We start from the raw sequence: 22,436 nt of genomic DNA, 5'->3' as shown, positions 1-22,436 counted from the left end.
GGACATTGGAACTAGAGAAACCAGCAGGAGGCATAATATGATGGGAACGAAGTTGTCATTTAATAAACGCATAATTTTACTAGAATAAAAATGTAGGTTCATTTAATCACAAATAAGCCATGAGAGTAAAGTCCTGGCGTTGTTTGAAAATAAATAAAATTGGCTAATTTAATTACCAAAGGTCACAATATTACGAGAGCAAGTCCTAATTTTATGAGAACAAATCATAATATTAGTACAATAAAGTCGTAGGCTAATTAAAAGACAAAAAAGTGATAATATTGTGGGAATAAAGTTGTAATTTAATTATAAAAGTCATATTACTTGAACAAAATTGTACGCCAATTTAATCACAAATAAGTCTCTATAAATATAGAGAGTAAAGTCCTGGTCTTATTCAAAGATAAATAAAATTGGCTAATTTAATTATATATATATATATATATATATCTTTACTTTGTGATCTTGATACCTTTGCTTAACTTAATGAGAGTGCAGCTGTTATTTTTCAAAAATAAAAATGAGTCCCTAACAATCTGAATGTGCAACTATAAGTTAATCTATACAATATGTATACCAACTGTATAATGTCACCACAATTTATTTCATTTATCAATCAATAACCTGATGTATGAAAGAGGGGGAAAAAAATCAGGATGAGGAGCAGTATCTTATCTTTCATTGTTTGTAAAACTGTCCATGTGATGGAACCTGTATCAATAAATAGAAAGATCTAGTTACGATGTCATAATATTGGAAAGGGCAAACAAGGTTCCCCACACTTATTCATGTGGAAAGTGATGCTCATCCAAGTATAACTTTTAATTATGAAAATGTTGACCAAAGGATTTCCTTATGAAGAAAAGCGTCTCAAAACAAACTCAACTCTTCTCGGTGTTTCCTAACAGAAAAAGTGATTTTAGGAAACTGATACAAATTTAAAATTAACAAGTACGTGGTATCTCCAATTCTTCAGTCAGCCAAGTTGAAATGAAGAGGTAGCCTGCCAGTGGTGAAGAGTGTCTCTGAATAATTCAGTAATAAGTTGTTAGTATAAAACCTTGTGATCATCCTCAGTTGTGCACGGCACACCCCAAAATCATCATCAGTTACAATTGCATACCAAATAAGGTGGATCGTAGAGCCATGAATATTTAAAAATGTTCTTCACAAGCGTACAGTAAACACATTGAGACCAATTTGTAAATGTAGTTGTGGTGCAAAATAACATTAAATGTGTATTTGAGGTATTTTGAAGCTCTGTCCACTCATCAGTCACTATGTTATCAACTACATGGTAGAAAACACATCAGCAGAATTCCATATTTTGGTGTTATTATAGTCTTTGATGCAACAGCATAACTATAGATCAAATCCTGATGAGGCGACAACCTGAACTCATTCCAAACGGACAGAGAATTTAATATGCTCACAATGCACCTAATTTATTTGGGGGGCTGACGCTGAATATTCCAACACAAACCCAAACATAACTTTTTATTCAAGTATTAAAATGTAAAGCACATTATTCTGAATATCAACAAAGTACCAATCAACACAATTAGAAAAGCAAAACTCAAACTTTTCTTCAACAATCGATTTGTAATGAGTGTAATCTCTCTATGATCCATCCTCCTCCTCGGTCATGTTATGCATAGAAATGTTTGCACAGTAGCTTTAGTAAACTACAATCCTGTGTCCCAAAAATAGTTCAGTTGGTCCCTTAACTAAAATACAAAAGGGGATGAAAACATAATAAGAAAGGGTATTTGATTTATGGATCCGACCGGTCAAATTAATGACAAATTTACCACTAGCCAAGCAGGTTACTGTACTTAACAAAGCACTTTGAGACACACAGCGTTATCTGTCTGAGGGTTTCTTCAGCATTTGGACTACAATAATGTTTATGTTTAAGGAGAAGCTAATTTTATACACACTAGTTTACATATTCTCAGGAACCGTGTAGTACTTGTACCTAAAGCCAGATAGTACAGCTACAAACATAATGCTGCGAACCTATCAAATAACACCAAGATGTGCCCAAACTGCTTACCATTCATTAGTAACATCATGCTTTGATTTTTATCCAAAGTGAATATAAGAAAGGCACAACAAAATCAGTATTCCACCCACCCTAAGTCAGATCAATTGTTCCCACGTCATCGTTTTTTTTTTTTTCTCCATTATTGTTTCACTGTAGGTTAGCTATTCAGATCAACATGTTTTCAAATGGGAACATTAGCAGGCAGATCTCCCAGTTTGACAGGGACGGAGGCATGGATATTTAAAGAGCGGTTGTGCCTTCGATTTGGTTTGAGTGGTCTATATGCCCTTTTACATTTGACATCGTTTTAAATCTGGTAATTAGATGAGCACATTACTAACAACGGAGGTAATGGACTCAACACCTTGGAGACATCTTGAAAAACAGAGATGCCCACCGGCAAAAAAACTAAAAACAGGCGGCAGTCCTAATACATGTAATAAAAGGTGCTGCATCGAGACAGTGTTTAACATTCTTCCGATTTAGGTAACAATGAAGGGGGGGGGAAATGGAGATCACACGCAAATGAAGAGTTCCAAGCAAATTGACATCAACTTGTAGTCACCGAGCTTTTAGCTGATGGCTGCATTAACCTGTTTGCTCCGAGCACTCTTCCACACAGAGGAAGCAAAAAACCGCGACTCCTACTCCTACTTTAAAACAGACTGCCGTACCAAAGTGCCTCTTGAGTGCTTTAGATTGCAATAACTTCAGAAAAGGAATTCTTTCGATTCAAGCAGCTCTACTCTGCCACATGATCCTTGCAACAAGTAATTAGTAACAATAAAAAAAAAGAGACGTACTCAACAGACAATTCTGGAGGAGATAATTCCCAGAATGTGTGCTTGTAAGAAACAAAGTAATCCCCAGAGTAGAAATAAACATTAATATAACATAAACTGTCCTGATAACATTAAACTTAGATTTCCTAAATAATATATAAGTATTGTGAATTCCTACTCCCCACAATGCTCTTAAATAAGTGCATCAGATTCCTATTGCCAAATGTGACAGGTAGAGGATTGTGTAATACAAGAATGCACTGCACTCAAAGTATTTTCGTCCACATGTAGCACAGGGTTAAGCCTAATTCGGAGGAAAGTGAACAAACAGAGGAACAGCTAGCGGAGTGATGTGGGCTCTGCTGCAGCATTAGACGCTCGTCTGCTGAGGGCCTCGACTTAGGCCATCCTGCGAAGGACGGACCGTCTCAGAGCACAACCTGGAGCCGAGTCATGTCCGCCGCAAGGACAAGGACACTCAGAAAGTCGCACAAAGTCCTGGAAGAGTCTGTCGTCGTCAGTCCGCTGTGATGCCTTTCTCTCTGAGCTCCTCCGTCACTCGTACCATATAGGTGGGGTCTGGGTAGCCAAAACTGTCAGGAACAATAAAAAAAAGCCATCAGTGCATCTTTATGAGCTCGGACAGCGATCGCGCCATCAAGCCAAGGACATCAAGAGAAAGCATTTCTTTGCCAGGAACTGTCAGTCATGATGGGGCAAACATTTTTTCCAAAGGGGCTGTATGTGACAATGCAAATGTCTGAGTCAGTTGCTCTGGACATTTTCCAGACCTTTCCTGCCAGCTCCCTGGTGAAATGTGCAAGTGAGCCCATGAGAGAGCACAGCAGCAAAATGTCCCTAAATTTTACAGCGAGAAAGCAGGGGCGTTGGTGGCGTTTCTAACACATTTCTTTTACCATGTAAAACTGGAATAATAGAAATATATCAAATTGAAAAAGAGGTGTCACTCACGTAGAAGACAACAATGAAGAAAGACAACGAGATTTGAGAACTTTTGGTGATAAGGGCCGTTACTAGTGAGGATTTGCTATAAACAACAGTTCTTTCATTCTCAGTTCACATCTCAGAAAAAGTTGCAGAAATTATTACCAAAAGGAGAATTACAACTAAAAGCCCATACATACCAGCGGGGCCCACCCCATATTGAGGTCTTGTGGTGAATGTCATTCCAGGTGATGACATTTTGCATGCCCGTAGTCATGGAGGTACCGATGGTGAAGATAAGGCGCTGTTCGAAGGCCCGGCGCAGCAGGCCCAGCACACGGTTCCCCTCGGGGCTGTCAGGGAGGTAGGCCACACGGTCTGTTCCTGGGTACCGAACTCCAGGGTTTGGGTGTTCCGGCTGCAGGCGATAAAAGGATCGGGATAATTATTAAGAAGCATAAATGACTTTTAAAACAGTTGTGGGTCTGTAGTTTGGTGTCTTGTGTTTTAACTGTTCGCTACATGCTTTTGTGAGTAGTGTAGCAGTTTCATACAGAAGATCCTTCAAAAAGAGCAAGAGCTACATCTGACGTATTTGGAGCATACAGACCTAGCACTATGCGAGGGAATTCCTGATTTTATACGTAAAGGTCAGTTTGCTCATCGGGAGCAGTAATACTTATTTCATAATGCCGTGTGTGGGGAGGATATTTTGCAAGTATGAGAACTGAAACCATGTTGAATTTATCAGGTCTTCTTGGGTTTGAAAATTACACAGCTACAACAGAAAGTCTGCATACAAACTGGGCACAAGGAGTTTAAAAGGATGTTTATGTTTAACAGGTAGTATCTAAAGAAAAGATACTGATACTGGATACTTGGTTGCATTACAGGAAATGTTGGATGCTGCATTTTTGACAGAAGGTGTTAAATGTAAAAGGATGAATTGAAGGTTAGAGTGCCAATGAAGTAGCATTGAGAAAACACCATTCATTTTCACCATATAAATCTGAGCTAAACTCGAGTATTTGAGGAGTTTGTTATTAAAATGAAAATAGTAGTGACTTGACCTGTTTTAGGGTTTTACAAATATTACTTATATGAAATTATTAAACATCATCAGAAAACTGACATTTTTAGAATGTTTTCCCATCAATTGCAAGGTCTGTCAATTAATTTGAGAGAGGTGAAATGTTCAGATGCTGTTTTGAAGTCTTGTTTACAAATAGATCAATACAAATTTACACAAAATTAAAAAGAAGAGGTAAAATCTATTCCTGTGCACATGCTCACCGCCTGTAGGCCCGGAGGGAAGCTGTAGATGATGCAGATACACCCATAGCCTTCATGGCCAGCAATCTCCAGATCCGGATCTCTCTCTACGATCATGGAACCATTGGCAGGCTGGTTCCCGATCAACTGGCCGTACACCAGTCGACACACAGGACAAGCTTTCTTCACCTTAAAGGCTTGATCCAGGCAAGAGCGACAGAACGAATGGCCGCACCTCTCCAGGGTGGTCTTCTCCACTATGTCCCCCATGCAGATTGAACAAGTATTGTTGTCCTCGGCCTCACCATGGGAAGCCAAGCCAGAGTCCGCGTCCTTCCTCTGGGTGGCCTCGTGAAGCATGGCGCAGGCCTCCTCATCAGCAGGCTTCCTGAACCTCTGCTGCTGTCTCTGGGAGCGTCGAGGCTGGGGCGGCGGAGGCTGGAGCAGGCTCCCCTCGCCGTTGGGCTCCAGAACTCCCACGCAGGGCAGCAGAACCCTCTTCCTCTTGTGTCCCCCCTCCTGTTTGCTCATCTCTTTGCGGGCACAGCGGCATAAGTCAATGAAGGCTTTCCGCGTCTCACTGGAGATGGGTCCATCCATCACCCCGGCTCCGGCAGTCCTGAAGCCATCCACCGGCTGCAGCCTCACGGCGCAGCAGCCCCCCCTCTCTCCTCGCCTAATGATGCCAGCGCTCATCCCCTGCTTGTGCTGGAAGTCAATGAGCCAGGGCCGCCCGGCCGCAGCCAGGTAATCCCACACCGCCTGTGAAACCAGCACCTCATCACTGCCCTGGCCAGCACGCACACTCATCTCATCAGAGGAAACTGCACAGAGAGAGACACACAAAAGTCATCAAACAGGTATTCACACAAACACAATTGGTGTGTTCACTTGTGTTATTGTATAATGCTGTTTTGAAATGCATTATGGGAGGTTGGGAGGTTGCTCAAACATGACCACAAGAGTGTTATTGTTTCTGCAGGGCTGTGATCGGTTTTCATTTATTTCCCATGCAGCCTATAACCTTCCAGGCAATGCAAATTAAAAAAAAACAACACACAACAAGACTCCTCTTCCAGATGTTTAGTTTGCAGTGTGTCTGTGCATGATGACAGAGTAGACCTGATGTCTCTACAGCTGTTTGCGGTGGCTGCAGCGCGTCAGTGTCAGCTGTTCAGAAATGCACACTGTAAACAAAGGGAGCTGGAGCCCCGTTATTCGCGCAAAAAACACGAAAATCCCCTATACGCAAGAGCACAGGGGTGACACTTCTTCACGTGAGGCGGTCGGGTGGTTACCTTGCGATCCCATAAATCCCTTCAATCGCGAAAAGAGCGTCCTGTGGAGGAGAGGGAGAGAGGAAGAGGAGAAGCTGAAGGGCTGGAACAGACGCTGCGATCACTGCTGCTCGGTGATAAACACGCCGAGCCTCAGCCATGCTCCGCACCAGCAGCAGCGGCGTGCGAAGAAGAAGAAGGGGGATTCACAGATTTCTAGCCCAGCCTCAGCCTCGGATGCATTTCATGTCAACGCTACGATAAGAGCTTTTCTCTCGGACACCTCACCCTTTGCCGTCGCCGGTCGCTGCTGAGGACTGAGGTGCGGATTACAGCGCACGCTGCTCCATCACAGGAGGCCTCTCTCTGTCTCTCTGACGTGCTGCTGCAGTTTATCCGCGGGTAGTTGCTGTTTTCCAGTCAAGACATGATACACGAACCTACCCCCTGCTCGCGTCTCATTAGTCCTCCGGCAGCACTCCCCTGGCTGACGATACACGCCATCCGAACCCTGCCCCTCGTCCCCCGCTGCCCGCCCCAGTCTGTGTTTGCTTTCCTCGGCGCGTCCTTGGAGCTAAAAACCGGAGCCCGCCGACACAAAGCTGCCGATGTGTGACAGCTCGGCTCCGTCCAGACTCAGCTCCTGCTCCCGTCTCCTCTAACTGTCTCTCCGTAGGTCCGCGTCCTCCTCCTCCCGGCCGGAGACCAGGAGCAAACACAGCCGTCAACAAGGCGACTGGGACTTACGAGAAAATGTGACCAGGAAGTTCGTCACTGAGCTGACACGATTGGCTGCGTGTGTGTGTGTGTGCTGTGTGTGTGTGTTGTGTGTGTGTGCTGTGTGCGTGTGTGTGAATCATACTTTTAGTCGTGATTAACAGCTTTAACAGTCACACAGTGCTCGACACACGCCAATGCAAACAAGAGACCATCCTACACACCACGGAGAAGAGACCCACTCATTCAGTTAAGATGCAAATGAAGCTGTCTGTCACACACACTGACTGATGAGGTCATTGATAATACTCAGCTAAATAATCATAATCATAATGATAATAATAATAGTAATAATGGAATCAAAGACACATCTCACTAATAAACCCACTACTGCTTTTAATGTGTGATTATTATGTGTATTTCATATTTTGGGTTATTTGTTTTTATTTGCTCTCTGTATTTTTAAGTTGTATTTGAGCATTGATTTAAATGCCATATAAATAAAATGAATTCTTATTTTCGTTATTATTAGTATTATTATTATTAAACATATTGAAGTGTAACAACAAACATATTGTTAAATACATTGTAATCTGTCACTAAACTAGACAGACAGACAGACAGAGACAGATAGACAGAGAGAGAGATAGATAGATAGATAGATAGATAGAACAAATATTATATTACATTATATTTTCCTTTATATTGCATTTTCATTTATCCTTGCTTTACTAATGTCTATTTTTTGACTGTCCTCTTTGCTGCTTTGCCCATTGTAGAACTAATAGAGGATTATCTTATCTTACTAAATCGTAGCCATCTTTCTTTTATTTCTTAGCAATCATTTAACCAACTTTCAAGTCAAATGCCCCCCAAAAAATGAATTAATCCTCAAACAAGCATATTATCAGCAAATTTTACTTTTTGCAACTTTCTGTACTTGATAAATTGCAGTGGTTTGCAGTCCAGGTTGTTGTTTCAGTTCTCTCAGGTCTGATAATTGAGAGTTGCATTCATCACATGTTAACCTCTGATCTAGAAAGTAATTTCCAATAATTGCAGTCATTCATTTATTTTTCTTTCAAGGCCAACTTAGACGTTAGGACCATGTGAAGACTAGTTTGTGCAAATGGCCCCAGGAGATCATTTAATAAATGGCAACTGTCAACTGCTTTTTCCACACAGATATTTGAAATGAGCAAACAAAACCGACAAATGCACTAGAAAATTAGGGTGGGAGCAAACAAGGTCTGATGGGCTGTACCAATAAAATACTGGAAACACACAGGAACATGGTGTGTGTAGAAACACAGTCTCCACCCTGCTGCTTTTCACTAGAGGCTGTGCACCTGGGTTTTACTCAAACAGGTGACAGTTGCTGCACATCACATAACAGAAGACATTTTAACTTTCTTCAACAGATACATATATACCCACTGCTGCAATATGCTATACAATCAAATAACTAACTGTATGTCCACACTGATACATGAATGAAAACAAAAATTAGAAGAATTCCAGGAGCCTGATTCATAACAGCTTCATCATTACACCTCGTGTTTCAAAGTTTCAATAAAAAAAAAGAAGTGAAAATCTGTTTTCTTCTCTCCATTAGAAAACATTGCGGACACAAGGACATCAGGAAGGTTAGAGGTCCTCTCCAGTCTGCACCACCAGTGCAGGAGGCTCCACCAGAGCTTTCACTGAAACTATGATATAATCTCTCTGCCTATTTTGTTTTTTGGTTAGATTCAGGATTTGTGACAGTTGGCCCCGGCGAACTTTAGATCGCTTTGCTGGCAGAACTGAGGCCAGCAACATCACGCAAACAACAATATCTATTTGAATTTAACGAGTATGTGTCATGTAGTTTTTCATATCATCTGCTTCTTTCTTGGTCTGAACTTCTTCAGCTAACCTCTGTTGAAATCTAATATGTGATGGCCTTACTCACCAAAGCCTTCAATTTAAATAATGTTAAGACTGCTGAGGAGTTTGCAGCCTTTGTTTACACATTTTATTCCACATTTACAAGTTCATTTCAGATTATCATATTTTTGATCTTATTTTCTCCATCACTATGGCTAACTCAAACTTTAACACTAATTTGTGTCATTGTAGCCAAACCCAGAGGAAAAAGCAAACCTAAAGCTAATTCTATATTACTATTCTACAGATTTTGGACAATAAAGTCAACATCTTCATCACCAGCATCACAATGTGAAATGTTCTCATCATTTGACGCTTAGTGAAACCAAATCAGTGACTGACTGTGGGCTCGCTAACTGTTTTCTTTTTTTTTTTTCAGATGTTTTGTCAGATGAGTTTTACACGAATGTAGATCCAGCTGTGACTCAGAATATGAAGTCATATCCTGGTAAAGCTCCCATGGCTGTGATCTACGGGGCTGTTCCATTATTCATTGCATGTGGAGCTGCTCCCGGATTTGTGTCTGGCTGCATCATCACAGCCTTGTTTAACTGCTATTTAAAGGAAATATGTCCCATTATCAAATGCAATCAAGTAAATCATTTTAGTAGGAAAGTTATCATGTAAAATTCTATCTTGGAATTTTAATTTGTTTTTAATACAAGGCTGGAACAATGGAGCGTGCAGCAAAACCAGAGCAGCTGTTCTATTTTTCCTTCTTAATTATTAGTAGAACCGATCAAACTATTTGTTATTTGTTAGAAATTAAAGAATTAGTAATTGATCTTAGAAAGTAGATATTTTTCTGTTTGAAAAGGTACATATGTCGGATTACCAACAGTTTACAACAGTAGTGATCACGTGAACAAACCCTCTCACATCTGTACAGTATAAACACACATAATTCTGTATTTCCTCATAGTTCAATGTTTAAGGAACACATTTCCTCCAGTCATTGATTTTGTTTGCCGTTAAGCCATTTTAAGTTCTGTCAAACTGATCCTTTTTGCACAGCCAGAGTTTTAAATGACACTTGACCAACTCTATGAGTGGTATCATTGATATCAGGGAAGTCGTTATAAGGTGAATACTATACAAGTTTTTCAATGTCAAATGGATTACAGGAAGATATTGGCCCAAGTAGAATAGCACTCAGTGGAGCACATACCTCCTCCAAACAGTCCCTTTATAAAACCACTTTTACATTCACTAGATCTGGATTTTTTATTGAATCTGCACAAAATTGCACACACAAAAAACAGTCTGCTATTTTCATAAAAAAAACAAATTATTCCATTAAATTTTTGAAAATTGCTCTACCTCCCAAAGGAAGGTGGTAAAAAAATGTCCTGGATCTGTCCCCTGATGCAGATTTGCATAAAAATGTACCGGGTTCTTGTGAGTCATGTCCCACCGCTGTGCAAAATCTCATGGAAAACGGTTGAGTAGTTTTTGTGTAATCCAGCAAACTGTCAAATAAACAAACACTGTTGAAAACACAACGTCCTTGGTGGAGATACAGTAACTAGGTCTAGAGACCGGTGCTGCTACTTTGGTTTGCTTTTCAGTCTATAATATCCACAGCTGACACTAAAAAGAAATACGAGGGAATGGAATAAACCCGGACCTTCCTGCCGAATGTTATCTTTCTCACCACCAGACAGGATATCCACTTCTCGCTGTTTAATTGTAAACTCTAACCACAGCCCTTCCTATTGCCAACAAAAAATATCTTTTATGAACTTCTCCAGCCCTGCATCTGCTGTGTGTCATTTCTCTTGTTCTTGAAAAGACAAATGTCCAGCACAAAGTGATCAAAGTTGGAAACACAGACAGGTTATTTGTCATCAGTAACCTGCAGAGCATCCATCTTTCCTCTGCACCAAGCTTTTCTAATGTGCCCTTCTCTCTGATTCACACACTGCCGCTCATGTAGAAGATTGTTCTTCTACCTAAGCTACCACCTGTGTTATTTGTGGCTCAATTCCCAGGTAACATTTCCCACTTAGCAGATGAGGCTGCTCTTTCCATTTTCTCACTCACTGCCTCACAGTGGTGATACACGCGGTGGTACAGTCCAACAGCTTGAAGCTGCTCCCACAGTGACGTCAGCTGGAGAGCCTCCATGTTTTCCTCTAAAGTTACCAGTCATTTTCCATTTCATTTTCTGATACTTGAATGCTTTGGTCCACATGAAAAAACACATGGAAAACACCAGCAGCTATTAATAGCTATATTATATTAATCACATCTGGCAGGAAAAAAAAATAGAATATGGGAATTTAAGGGATTCCGAGAATAATTTGGGCTTTTTCACAATTGTAGGACATTTTATAAAGTCAATTAAACAGTTATTAAAATGAAATAATTGTTAGATGCTTTGAATGAAAATACTAGCTGGTTCCAGTCTTATACTACTCCTGTAATGAAATAAAATGCCTATAGTCCTACAGGCTCTCAGTACATTTAAAACTTGAATCAGTAAAAAATAGAAGCAACTTGACAAAACAATACAGTAAGTGGCCAACGAATATTAACTATGCTTAGAGCATCAAATTATTTGAAGTACATTAAGGTTTTATTGACTCCCTATATGTGCCTGGGCCTTCCCAAGTTAATGACCAAAGGACACCATGGCCTTTTCTGCTAGAGCCTCTTGGTTGTGGACAATAAGACGTGCTGCATCCCTGGTGTCTTTTAAATCCCTTCTTAAATAGGAAAACATCAAATATTGAATATTTAATATGTTGTTGGGTTGTATCACAACCAACCTGAGATTAGGCCAATCATATTCACTTTATCTTGGTATTTTATGTTCCATGGCTTTGTTTGTAATTGGCTCCACTCGATTTGATATAGTTGTTTTGTAACTAAATTATTATTATTATTATTATTATCATCATCATCATTGCTTTGAGTGCGGACATCCTGTAAATCATTCCACCACATGGACCTGATTAATGTTTTCCTAAGTGTTATTCATGCAAAAGTCAATTTCCAATTTTAAACTAGTTATGGCCTTAAAACTATATATTTGTTGACACCTCTACAAGTCTGGAGGAGGATGAATATAGTTGATGTACTTCAGTGGGACCATGGACATATTATAAGAACTATATATTATACATGATATAAGAAAGTCTCATGATACAGTTATGAGTGGCAGGCCATATATCTTACAAATGTTCGAAAGGGAAGTGTGATCTATCAAAGTTCCCAGACCCAGATGATGCAGTAAACCTGGGACCTGTGTTCTCTTACATTCACTTTATTCCTCCTCTGCTAACGTGCGTGGTTCTTTGAGTGATGAACCTGGTACAATCACATTATTACAAATGTCTTACACGTGTCTCTCCATTCACTGAAAATCTGCCTCTGATGGTTTTCTGGCTCTCGTGGTCGCGTCTCACGCACGCGGCGTGAAACCACTTCACGTCACGGGAGGACGACGAAAGCACGCGATACATGTGTCGGTGTAAACGTCAGTGAGCTAACTCGACTAACGCGGCTTCACAGATCTTTTAGCTGCAGCCTGCTAACGCTGTTAATCCATATCGTGGACCGAAGAGAGACCTCCATCCCCCGGAACGGTGAAGATGTAAGTGCTCACTGCGTGCTCGCGAACGCTCGTCGCTAACCAGCAAACACGTCTTTGCTGCAGCGTAGTGGATCCGCCTGCTAACGTTAGCCAGAGGAGCTAGCACACGAGTTAGCCTCGGCGAGTGCCGGACTAAAAAGGCACAGCACGTCGTTTAAAAAAAAGAAAAAATACACCCACAGCTAAATTACCTCCAGCACATCGCAAAGTGTCACCGCCACAAGTCGACATACTCGTTTTGTTTACGTACCTTGCGTTGGCTGAGGTAACGTTGGCTAGCAGGCTAATGCCAACCAACGTGACGGGGGTAATGCTAGCAGTGGAAAAGCCCGGTGTCATGATTAGCCGGGGAAACGAAAGCTTGCGTTAGCTTTCGTTTTTACCCAGAGGTGCTCACCGGCGAGAACATGTCTTCTAACACAAGCTGTCCCACTACGAATGGATGTATATCTCCAAACCATGGCTCCCATCTGTATAACTATAGACCTCACTGCGGATGAAGCCTTGTCCCGACTCTCTAATTGCATTAATCTAATTGTTGCTGTGGTATATGTCTACTATCTGTAATGTAGTATAGGAGGATCCACCATTTTGATTAGGGCGTATCGTGTTAAAGTGTTTTTCTCACACAACACTAGTTATTAGATCAAACAATGATGGGTGCTGAACAGGCTCTCGGGCTCTTCTTGAATGAATGAGTGAAGCGTCCCATCATCAAGCGTGACCTGAGATGAACTGCACACCCTGTGAACGTGGATCACTAGAGCAGAATATGAGCATTACACACCCAACACACACAGCCCTGCTCTGTCAGATCAGGCTGAATCGTGGATGATGTAAGATTGTCCCCATGTCACTTAGACCCTCTCTCTCTCCTCTTTGTCATCAGGCAGCCTGCAGCAGCTAAGTGGTACGACAGACGGGACTGTGTTTTTGTAGAGTTCTGCGTGGAGGACAGCAAGGAGGTGAAGGTGCGGTTCGACAAGTCAAAAATAGATTTTTGGTAAGTAGCATTGATTACACATTAACTGACCACTTATCGGTTTCTCTGAATTATTTTAAGAATCACCCCAGAGATATTTTGGACGTAAAAACCTGCTTTTAATCGTTTGTGTCTGACACGTTTCCCCCCACAAAACATCTCCTACCTAATCTGCAGTTTTCTTTCACACACATTTACTCATTATCCTTTATTTGAAAATTCCAGACCCTATATATGTATATGTATATGGGTTCGTAAGTCCATTATTTGTGTGTGGGTTCCTAGGAAGTTTCAAGTTTCCACATCACACTTGATACATTTGCAAAAGGACTCAAATTAGGTTCCAGACTTGTGATGTCATAAAATCATCTGGTCTTAAGCAGAGATTTAAAGTGTGCACAGATAACATTTCCCCCTTTAGCAGATGAATGTTGGTGTGAAGCTGCACATACACCTTCTTTTATGGTGTAGATCAAACATCAAAATGCAGTAAAAACAAAAAAAGATCTGTTTTTGAATGGAGACAGCCCGAGGTCCCGGGGGCAGCGTCACATCTCGCGACAAACACCATTGTAAGGCATGCTAAACATGTAGCCACGTATACATGTAGCATACCCACTTAACAGGAAGAAACTTGGCTAAAAGCTAATGAAAATAATTTTTACCTAAAACAAACACAATTTCAACACCAAGCAACTAAGTGAGCATGGAGCAAAAACACACTAAAGCTGCTTTCAGACATGCACTGAACTCCGGAGAATCTCCGTACTTTCTCCGGATCTACGTTACTTCCTGCCTCTGTCTGCTGCACCCGTCTGCACCACCCCTCGCCTGAGTAATGCGGAGGATTTGTTGCTGTTGTGAATGTTTCTGTTCAGAGAACCTCTCGCTCCCTTGTGCATGTGTGAAAGGGAAACTGCAGATAAAGTTTGGCCCTAATTCTCCGGACTTTGGAGAGCGACCTGAACATACCTCTACTAAAACCACTATAACTTTGCTCTGCTTCACAGTTAATGTTCAGATGTTGTACTATGGCTTTTTGTTAGGTGGAAAATACATCTTTATTTGTGCTCTATCCCAGCTCCATTTACTGAATGTGTAATAGTGTATGAACAGAATTGTTGTCTTCAGTTGTTGGCAGTTGAATGTGAAATATCAGGTTTCCTTTTTCATTTCGTCTAACAGCTGTGTCGCTGGAGCAGATAAAATCAAGCACGAAAATACGTTGGACCTTTTCGCAGAGATCGACCCCAAAGTTAGTTTTTTGTCACTTGTAGTCATAGTTGTAGCTCTACCATGTGTTGTATCTGTTTTAAAACCTTCATCACACTCTTTCTGTTCCCTTCAGGGATCCAAATACAGACGCACTGGCAGGTCTGTGTTGTGTTGTTTACGAAAAGCAGAGGGTGGGAAAGCATGGCCACGACTCACCGAAGACAAGCCGAAGGTAACTTTCTGCCATTAAAAGACTTGTGGATCCACAGGTATTTGTCAACTTTCAGGTTTCGATTTGTTGCACACCAATTCTAAGTATAGAATGCCCCCTATCTGTACACCTTGTAAATGTCAGCTGGAGTAAAGTGGGTACATCTCAAATATCGCCTTGCTCAAACATTTGAATCTATCATCTCTTAGTGCAACTGGCTGAGTGTGGATTTCAGTAACTGGAAAGACTGGGAAGATGACTCGGATGAGGATTTGTCGAGATATGACAAATTCTCAGAGGTAAGCACATACAATATGCCCAGTGCGTCAAGTGTGAGTATGTCCAGATGTACTTTAGGGCTGACAAACTGATTGCTGTCTCTTATGTGGGTTTCTCTAGATGATGAACTGCATGGAAGGAGATGATCTATGTGATTTAGATGAGGTAAATAATTTTGTTACACATATATTACATTTTTTATATGGTTTGTATTATGTATTACAGTGAGCGGTGTATTTTAATCAAGTGACATTTATGATATAAAGACGTTTAGGAAGAATTGTAATTGTTACTTCTGCTTTTTGTTGCAGCAGTCTCCAGACGGTGAAGATGAATGTAAGTACTATACCAAATGAGCTGTAAGAAAATTTTTAATCGGCTGTAATACGTCAATTATTAGATTAAATTATAATACCGTTGACACACGTCACATTTTTTTTTTCTCTCTGTTCCAGAAATTCCCGACCTTGAGTAGGTGAATACGAAAGCCACGGCACTAGTAAACAAAGCAAGTTGTAAGTCTGTTGAGGAGAGAGACTGGGCACGAGTTGGCAACCACGTTGGAGAAGAAACGTCATCTCTCCTCGCTGTTTCCAAAGCGAAGCCGCTCAAGGAGTGACTAGGAGTGACTGTTGGATACAGACATGCACAGAGATCCGTAGCGACATACAGTGCTGTGCTTTGCTGTTCTGTTCTGCATGGACAATTCTGTTCAAATGAAAATGTTATTGTTAAATGACTTTAATGGGATGTGCTGATGTCTTACACCTTCTCTTTTTATTTGCGATGTCGGGTTAAGTATTGATCATTGTGATTTCTAATGAAGAAAGGAAAACAACTCAAAATGCCTATTTTCCAAAAAAAAAAAGTAGATTTTTTTAATGACAGATTTTTTCCCCCTTTAATGTTTGTATTGTAAATTGCACTTATAATGTTTGTTAATTTAAAACAAAACCTGAGTTCTGCTTGTGATGGATTTTCCAATGTATGCCAGGATCTGAAAATATTAAACAAAATCAGGTTTTCATCATATTTCAGCATTTAGAATAATAAACAGATATGCTTGTGCAACAGTTGTGTTGAGATTATGGTAGAAGAGTGTTTCAAACTTTTCATATAGCACCTGTTGAGAAGGTGAGTTTTTCAGTGTGTCAGTGTACCAAACATTGCACATTGTCACAGGTACACAAGTTAATTTTCTTCCAGAAGCATATTGCATAGAAGGCAGAAATCCTATGTAGTATCCTATGTAGTTACCCAAAAATTCCCAAGTAGTTAAAATAGTGTAGGTTGTAAATGTCACATACACTAGGACTAAGCTTTTGAGGCTTTTTTGTCTTTGTTTCAACCTGTGTTGAACACTTTTGAGTTTGTTTTATGCTGGGGGAGTTCAAGCATACATTTCGAATAAACTGCTTCAGATTGTTGAACACAAGGTTTCAGTATTGACCTATCACTTTTTCATTTTTCAAAAATGTATTTATTTACACAGAAGATGACAGATACAAAATATACAGTGGAGGTTGAGGAGAGAGAAGGAAAGTCCAAGGGGCTTATGTGAGCACTCCACCTCACATATAACAAAATACTAAATTGTCAGGTAGAAAATGATTTGACAAACTGAGTGTAAACAAACTGATTATAATATGTGCAATAGCATCATATCAAGGTAAAAGATGCATGTGTGAATTTCCAAAACTAAATTAATTTGGGAAGGGATGAATATTCACTAATGTGAGAATTACCATCAGGACACTGACCTGCCCATATGTACATTGAAATATTTTTATTATAATACTCACTATGTCCATATTGGCTGTTAAATAATTACAATTCCAATGTCTCAGAAAATCTTTACTAAGATTAATCCAAGCTAATATGATGTCTCATTGGTTTGAATAACATTAGTCAAGTGGTGGAAAATAAACACTTGATTTGATCAGCGAGTTGAAGCCTCTAATCAGATGAACATAAGGATTCTGTCACATTGATGGAGACTTCGGACTTTGTGCTTCATCTGTTGCCAAAGAACAGAATGTCCTCGAGGCCAGTATGAAACAAGGAGGAACAGTTACAGCTGCTACTGAACGTGCGAGTTTTGCATTAAGCTGGAGCAGATGTGAAATGTCACTACGTAACCACTGCGTAGTGCTAAAGCTTCACAGCCCTGTGATCTAACAACTCTCTAATACTTCCACGGGCCTTTCAGGGGGGAAATGGAAGCTTGATAGTCCGCCATGTGCAATCTTTCAAAACATGACAACTGCTGTATGTTAAAGGAAATATCTCCTAATATTACATCTTATCTGCTATTAAAACTAATTCAGTCAGTAAAGGCCAGAGATTATTCAAAGCCATGACAACCAGAGATTATTAACGATGAAATGAATGTATATGATCTGGTGTTTCAAAGTTTCCTGAAATGAGATTGTCATGTTCTTTAATGTTTTCACCGCCGTGTGGCCAGTGCAGGCCAGAGCCTCTACTGCACTGTGAAATGTTTTGGGGCTGCATGTTGTGTAGGAGTCAGCAGTCCGAAAAAATACAATGCAAGCACCTTCTCCCATGTAAAACCAAACTGTGGGCTTAAACACACAAAAGCTGGCTTACCACTGATGGACGGAGTCATGAGAAGGACATAACACTCGTGACAATAGCGATGCATCATCTGGCAAACTAATAAACGTTCAGGATTGGATCAACATGATCTTTTGAAGAAAAAGTGACAGTTTTAATTAGTAGCAACCGCTGCTGTCCTGATAGCGGTAGATTCTTTTCACCGCGTTTTCCCTAATTGAGGTGGAAAAAACAGCCAATCGTCAGGCTGCCGTGAGATTTACAAATGTATGTAGGTATGTGTGAGAAGAGAAATCCAGCACACTGTCCTGTATTTGCAAAAAAAACTTTATTACGTGTAAATTGCAAGTACATGACAATGTGCGGGATTCCTCTTCTCTCACCTGCATGTGCTTTGTCTTCTAGGCACCTGTCCACTGTATTTCTGAAGGTGTGCATTGGCCCTTTCAGCGTTGTATGTATGTGTGAAGCGCAGGCAACGTCCGAACTGCATACATTCTCTGCTAAATTCTCCTAATGCTATTCCAAAGTAACTCTCTGGAGTTTCTACGGTGCGGAGGCCAAATATATATGCCTGTGTGTGTGTGTGTGTGTGTGTGTACAGAGCTACACTACACCATGGAAAAGTGAACTCAGAGATTCAACAGTGGCAACTAGACAAACAGATCATAGAAACCAGCAGAAACTGTCGGTGCCAGCGTTTTGTTTCCATGCATAAAGGAGAAAAAGCAGTGAGGTCAGCATGATCCTTTCAGAGGTGCAGCGGCCGCCCCTCTGGCTGCCCTGGTCAGCATGATGCTCCAGTGAAGAAGCTCAATGCCCCGGCCCTGCTCTCCCCTCTTCCTCCCCGACCCTGGATTTTCCACCGCTTTATCCGATCTGAGCCTCCAAACCCACCCAGCGCACACAATGTAAACGTCTGGCCTAATCAGTTCTGCCGCCACAGAACCTAATTTGTACCAATCCAGAGCACAAGTAGAGAAAGTGCTCGTGCTTTGGCGATCACAGTTTCGATTAGAGTGAATGTTTGATTGTACATTTCGAGGGAGACAATGAAAGGACGATGATGGAGAATAAGTTAAAGATTGAGGTTGTAATTGTATTTATGTTTTGTGTGCACCAATATCAAAATTAATAGAAACAAAAAAACTACCACTGCACTTCCACTCCTACCAGCTCAAAGGTGCTGCCCACCACAAGGCCACTGCTTTTCTTTTTTCAGGTTTGATAAGGGAAGTTTTCAGTCAGAGGTGTTATGAAAGGGATTTTCTACAACTTTGTGTTAGTGCTTCAAACAGGTTTGTGGTATTTAGGGACTAGATCTTCACCTCCCATCTCCAGAGGTGTAGCTGAACCCCTGAAAAGCTGGAAATCCCCCAGTGTGAATGGAAGATGTATTACTACACCAACCACATCTCCACAAGTCCTCATTTCATGAAAACCTTTTAAACTAAGCAAGTGCAGTGTTTTTAGAGCATTATCACGTCAATGAGTTTAAGTAATTGTCAAGCTCCCCGTTAAATATTTCTGCACCTTATAAAAATTGCAACCTGTTAATCTGGATTCAGAGTGAACCGACAGAGGTCAGGGCGGGAGAAGGGTTAACTGATTTTGTTTTTGATTTGGAGTATTGTGCACTGGCTCCTCCCCTGGGATCAGCGGGGCTACTCCTGCCCTGGGGTGTTATAAAAAGGCCTCTGAGCTCCCCTGCTCTGGTAAAGAGGCTGAATGTCTGCAGGACATGCTTAACGTTTGTCTATCCATGTTCTTCTACTAACGACCAGCGGGGCTGGCACATAGATGCACAGAGACTGGCGTGCTGCTCCACTCAGGAGCTCTCTATGACAGAAATCAGAATTCAGTAGGTTACATGACAGTTGCATGTTGAGCAGTTTACGTGTTATTGCATCTAGCTTTAGAGACGCGGTGTCTGTTTGAGGGCGGATTTTTGTCATTTGATTTATGTTCTTTGACCTCCAACAGTCTTTTCTGTGCATGAGAGGCATCTCCTTTTAGTTGATTAGTTCGTTCATCTTTTGACTTCTCATCCCTCCATCGCTCAGAGGTTGTTTTTTGACCTTTTTGCACCATGTGGGAGTTCAGATCTATGTCGTTCTGGCGGGCGGTGTTTGCCGAGTTCTATGGCACCATGTTCTTCGTATTCTTTGGGCTGGGGGCAGCCCTCCGCTGGACCACCGGGCCGCTTAATGTCCTCCATGTTTCATTTTGCTTTGGGCTGGCGGCTGCCACCCTCATCCAGTCCATTGGCCACATCAGCGGAGGTCACATTAACCCAGCCGTTACCTTTGCCTACCTGATTGGCTCCCAGATGTCCCTGTTCCGTGCCTTCTTCTACATCATAGCCCAGTGTCTCGGAGCAATGGCTGGTGCTGCCGTGCTGTATGGGGTCACACCCAGCAACATGAGGGGAAACCTGGCACTCAACACGGTAAGTTTACCAGAATACTCTCTGTCCATTACCAGAAGTAAGCAGAGTGATTCCTACTCTGGAGTTTTTCATGACATTTTAAATTTACAGTATGAGTCTAAAACATGACAAGGAAGGCACATTAAGATGTACGACAATTGTATCATGGTATTAATCCGGCTTTCTTCACCCTTCTCATCCTCCAGCTGCAGCCAGGCATCAGTCTGGGCATGGCCACCACCATGGAAGTCTTCCTCACCCTGCAGCTTGTTGTCTGCATCTTTGCTGTGACTGATGAGAGGCGCAACGGACGTCTGGGCTCTGCTGCCCTCGCCATCGGCTTCTCTGTGCTCATGGGGCATCTTCTCGGGGTAAGAAACAACCTTCAGTCTAGAAGTTTACGACAGTTTTCGCGGTCCAACATAGTCCTGCATCACATGAACTGCTCTCTCTGTCTTTGACTTAGATGTACTACACTGGAGCAGGAATGAACCCAGCAAGGTCCTTCGCCCCCGCTGTGCTGGTCAGGAATTTTGTCAACCACTGGGTAAGAGGATCATATTTGTAAATATTTTATACATATAACTCTTTTAAACCATAGTAATGTGACATTTTCAGTATCCCTGACAATTTCTGTAATTTGTAGGTGTACTGGGTGGGTCCCATGATCGGTGGAGCCCTGGGTGCGCTGCTGTATGACTTTATGCTGTTCCCCCGTATGCGAGGCCTCTCCGAGAGGCTTGCCACGCTGAAGGGCATCCGACCCCCAGAGGCTGAGGGCCAGCAGGAGACCAGGGGAGAGCCCATCGAGCTCAAGACACAAGCTCTATAAGTCCCGAGTAGAAGATTGGCTTTCTGACCCCTCCCCACACATCCCTCACCCATAACATCTCACTCCGCACCCTCAGTTCCCGGTCCATCCTCGGCCTGTTCAGCGTCTCTGCACACATACCTCCTCAGCGTCTACACAAATGCTAACACGTATCCCGAACTCCTAATTGTGCACCCACAACTGAATTATATCCAAGGGGCACCCACAGCCCCGACCTTCTCTCCTGATTTCGCACCTACTCACCCTTCCTCCTCCCTCCTCCCTCCTCCTCCTCCTCCCTTGGACTGCAGGACAAAAGATGGAGGGTTAGAAGAAGACTTGCCACTGAAGGAAGCACCCTGTGCCCTGCGGTGTGGGTCAGTCAGTCACTTCCTGGCTGTAACTGCTCAGGACAGGGGCTTCTCCCTCTATCCTTCCCATTCTCTCTCTTTTTTTCCTCTCTATTTCGTAGTCTGCTAGGAGTGAAGCTACAGTAGAGCAGTGGACTTCTGCATGCTTTTCCATTTTGATCCGGTGTGATCTCGCCCATCGTTTTTTTTTGTTTCATGAACTTTGGGTAAATTACATGTATGTATTGTACTTTAACAGTATTTATTTGGCTCACTTTTTTTTTTAGTTGTATGTGTGTGTGTGTGTGTGTGTGTGTGTGTGTGCGTGTGTGTGAGCGAGAGAGAGAAACCCAGAGTGAGTGTGCATGCATGTCTGTGTGCATGTGTATGCTTGTGTGCATGTTTTAATGGATCATTTATTTTTCACTTTTCATTGCCACAATACTTTGTTTGTATCAAGATTATCATTATTATTATTATTACTATTATTATTACTATTATTTTAGATTTATCATGCAAAATATTTTTGGGAAAGATGTTTCCTTTTCCAAACCCTCACTGATACTGCAGAAGTTTAATCCACATTCTTTTTAGAGAGATCCCCCTTTTTATATCAGATGCAGATAATTCATCTTAAAGCCAAATTCATTCCGTTCACAGTTTGTGTCTCATCTAGTGAAGCACACACACATTCATATTTATACTAAAATAACGACTCAACCATCTGGTCTTCTTTCCTCAGTCTTCAATGAAGGTACATTTACAAAAACTTGAAAGCTGTGGCACATTGCTTTGTAGGTGGGAAATCAGGCTTTTACCAAAATTGAGACGACTTATCCAGTATTTGTGTTGGGCTACATTTTAAAATTACCTTCTGACAGGATTTTGTCCTTGAAGCTTTCGAGATTCATGTACAGGTGTGTGATAGTTGGTTTGCTTTTTACTTTTGCGTGTCTGCCATGGAAGAAAACAAAGCGAGCAAACCTGACAAGCTGTCATGACGAACACGTGTTTTC

The 22,436-nt window shown here is 41.6% G+C and overlaps 3 protein-coding genes across 6 annotated transcripts; 2 read left to right on the top strand and 1 right to left on the bottom strand.

Annotated features, from left to right (window-relative positions):
- Positions 1 to 1,479: 1,479 nt before the first annotated feature.
- dtx3 (deltex E3 ubiquitin ligase 3) lies at positions 1,480 to 13,215 on the bottom strand. Of its 3 annotated transcripts, XM_034589795.1 has the most exons (5): positions 12,969 to 13,215; positions 10,008 to 10,010; positions 5,068 to 5,870; positions 3,975 to 4,192; positions 1,480 to 3,422 (listed from the first exon to the last, which is right to left on the bottom strand). In XM_034589795.1, the coding sequence occupies exons 3-5, from the start codon at positions 5,854 to 5,856 to the stop codon at positions 3,347 to 3,349; spliced, it is 1,083 nt and encodes a 360-aa protein (XP_034445686.1). In that variant the 5' UTR covers positions 5,857 to 5,870; positions 10,008 to 10,010; positions 12,969 to 13,215; the 3' UTR covers positions 1,480 to 3,346. The 3 variants fall into 3 exon arrangements, with proteins under 3 accessions (XP_034445686.1, XP_034445685.1, XP_034445684.1); XM_034589794.1 differs by lacking the exon at positions 10,008 to 10,010 and having other exon boundaries at positions 12,818 to 13,215; XM_034589793.1 differs by lacking the exons at positions 10,008 to 10,010; positions 12,969 to 13,215 and adding an exon at positions 6,345 to 7,267.
- ptges3a (prostaglandin E synthase 3a (cytosolic)) lies at positions 12,372 to 16,324 on the top strand. 2 transcript variants are annotated; one of them, XM_034589799.1, is made up of 8 exons: positions 12,372 to 12,567; positions 13,457 to 13,570; positions 14,735 to 14,804; positions 14,898 to 14,996; positions 15,185 to 15,274; positions 15,375 to 15,419; positions 15,569 to 15,590; positions 15,710 to 16,324. In XM_034589799.1, coding segments are annotated over exons 1-8 (444 nt in total). In that variant the 5' UTR covers positions 12,372 to 12,565; the 3' UTR covers positions 15,712 to 16,324. The 2 variants fall into 2 exon arrangements, with proteins under 2 accessions (XP_034445690.1, XP_034445689.1); XM_034589798.1 differs by having other exon boundaries at positions 12,376 to 12,567; positions 15,566 to 15,590.
- Positions 16,325 to 19,461: 3,137 nt separating this feature from the next.
- On the top strand, positions 19,462 to 21,726 carry mipa (major intrinsic protein of lens fiber a). Its single transcript, XM_034589796.1, has 4 exons — positions 19,462 to 20,280; positions 20,466 to 20,630; positions 20,726 to 20,806; positions 20,906 to 21,726. The coding sequence occupies exons 1-4, from the start codon at positions 19,921 to 19,923 to the stop codon at positions 21,089 to 21,091; spliced, it is 792 nt and encodes a 263-aa protein (XP_034445687.1). The 5' UTR covers positions 19,462 to 19,920; the 3' UTR covers positions 21,092 to 21,726.
- The last annotated feature ends 710 nt before the right edge of the window (positions 21,727 to 22,436 follow it).

This window comes from Hippoglossus hippoglossus, chromosome 7, assembly GCF_009819705.1.
Source record: "Hippoglossus hippoglossus isolate fHipHip1 chromosome 7, fHipHip1.pri, whole genome shotgun sequence".
Lineage (NCBI taxonomy): Eukaryota > Metazoa > Chordata > Actinopteri > Pleuronectiformes > Pleuronectidae > Hippoglossus > Hippoglossus hippoglossus.
This window is presented reverse-complemented; position numbering and strand designations above follow the sequence as displayed.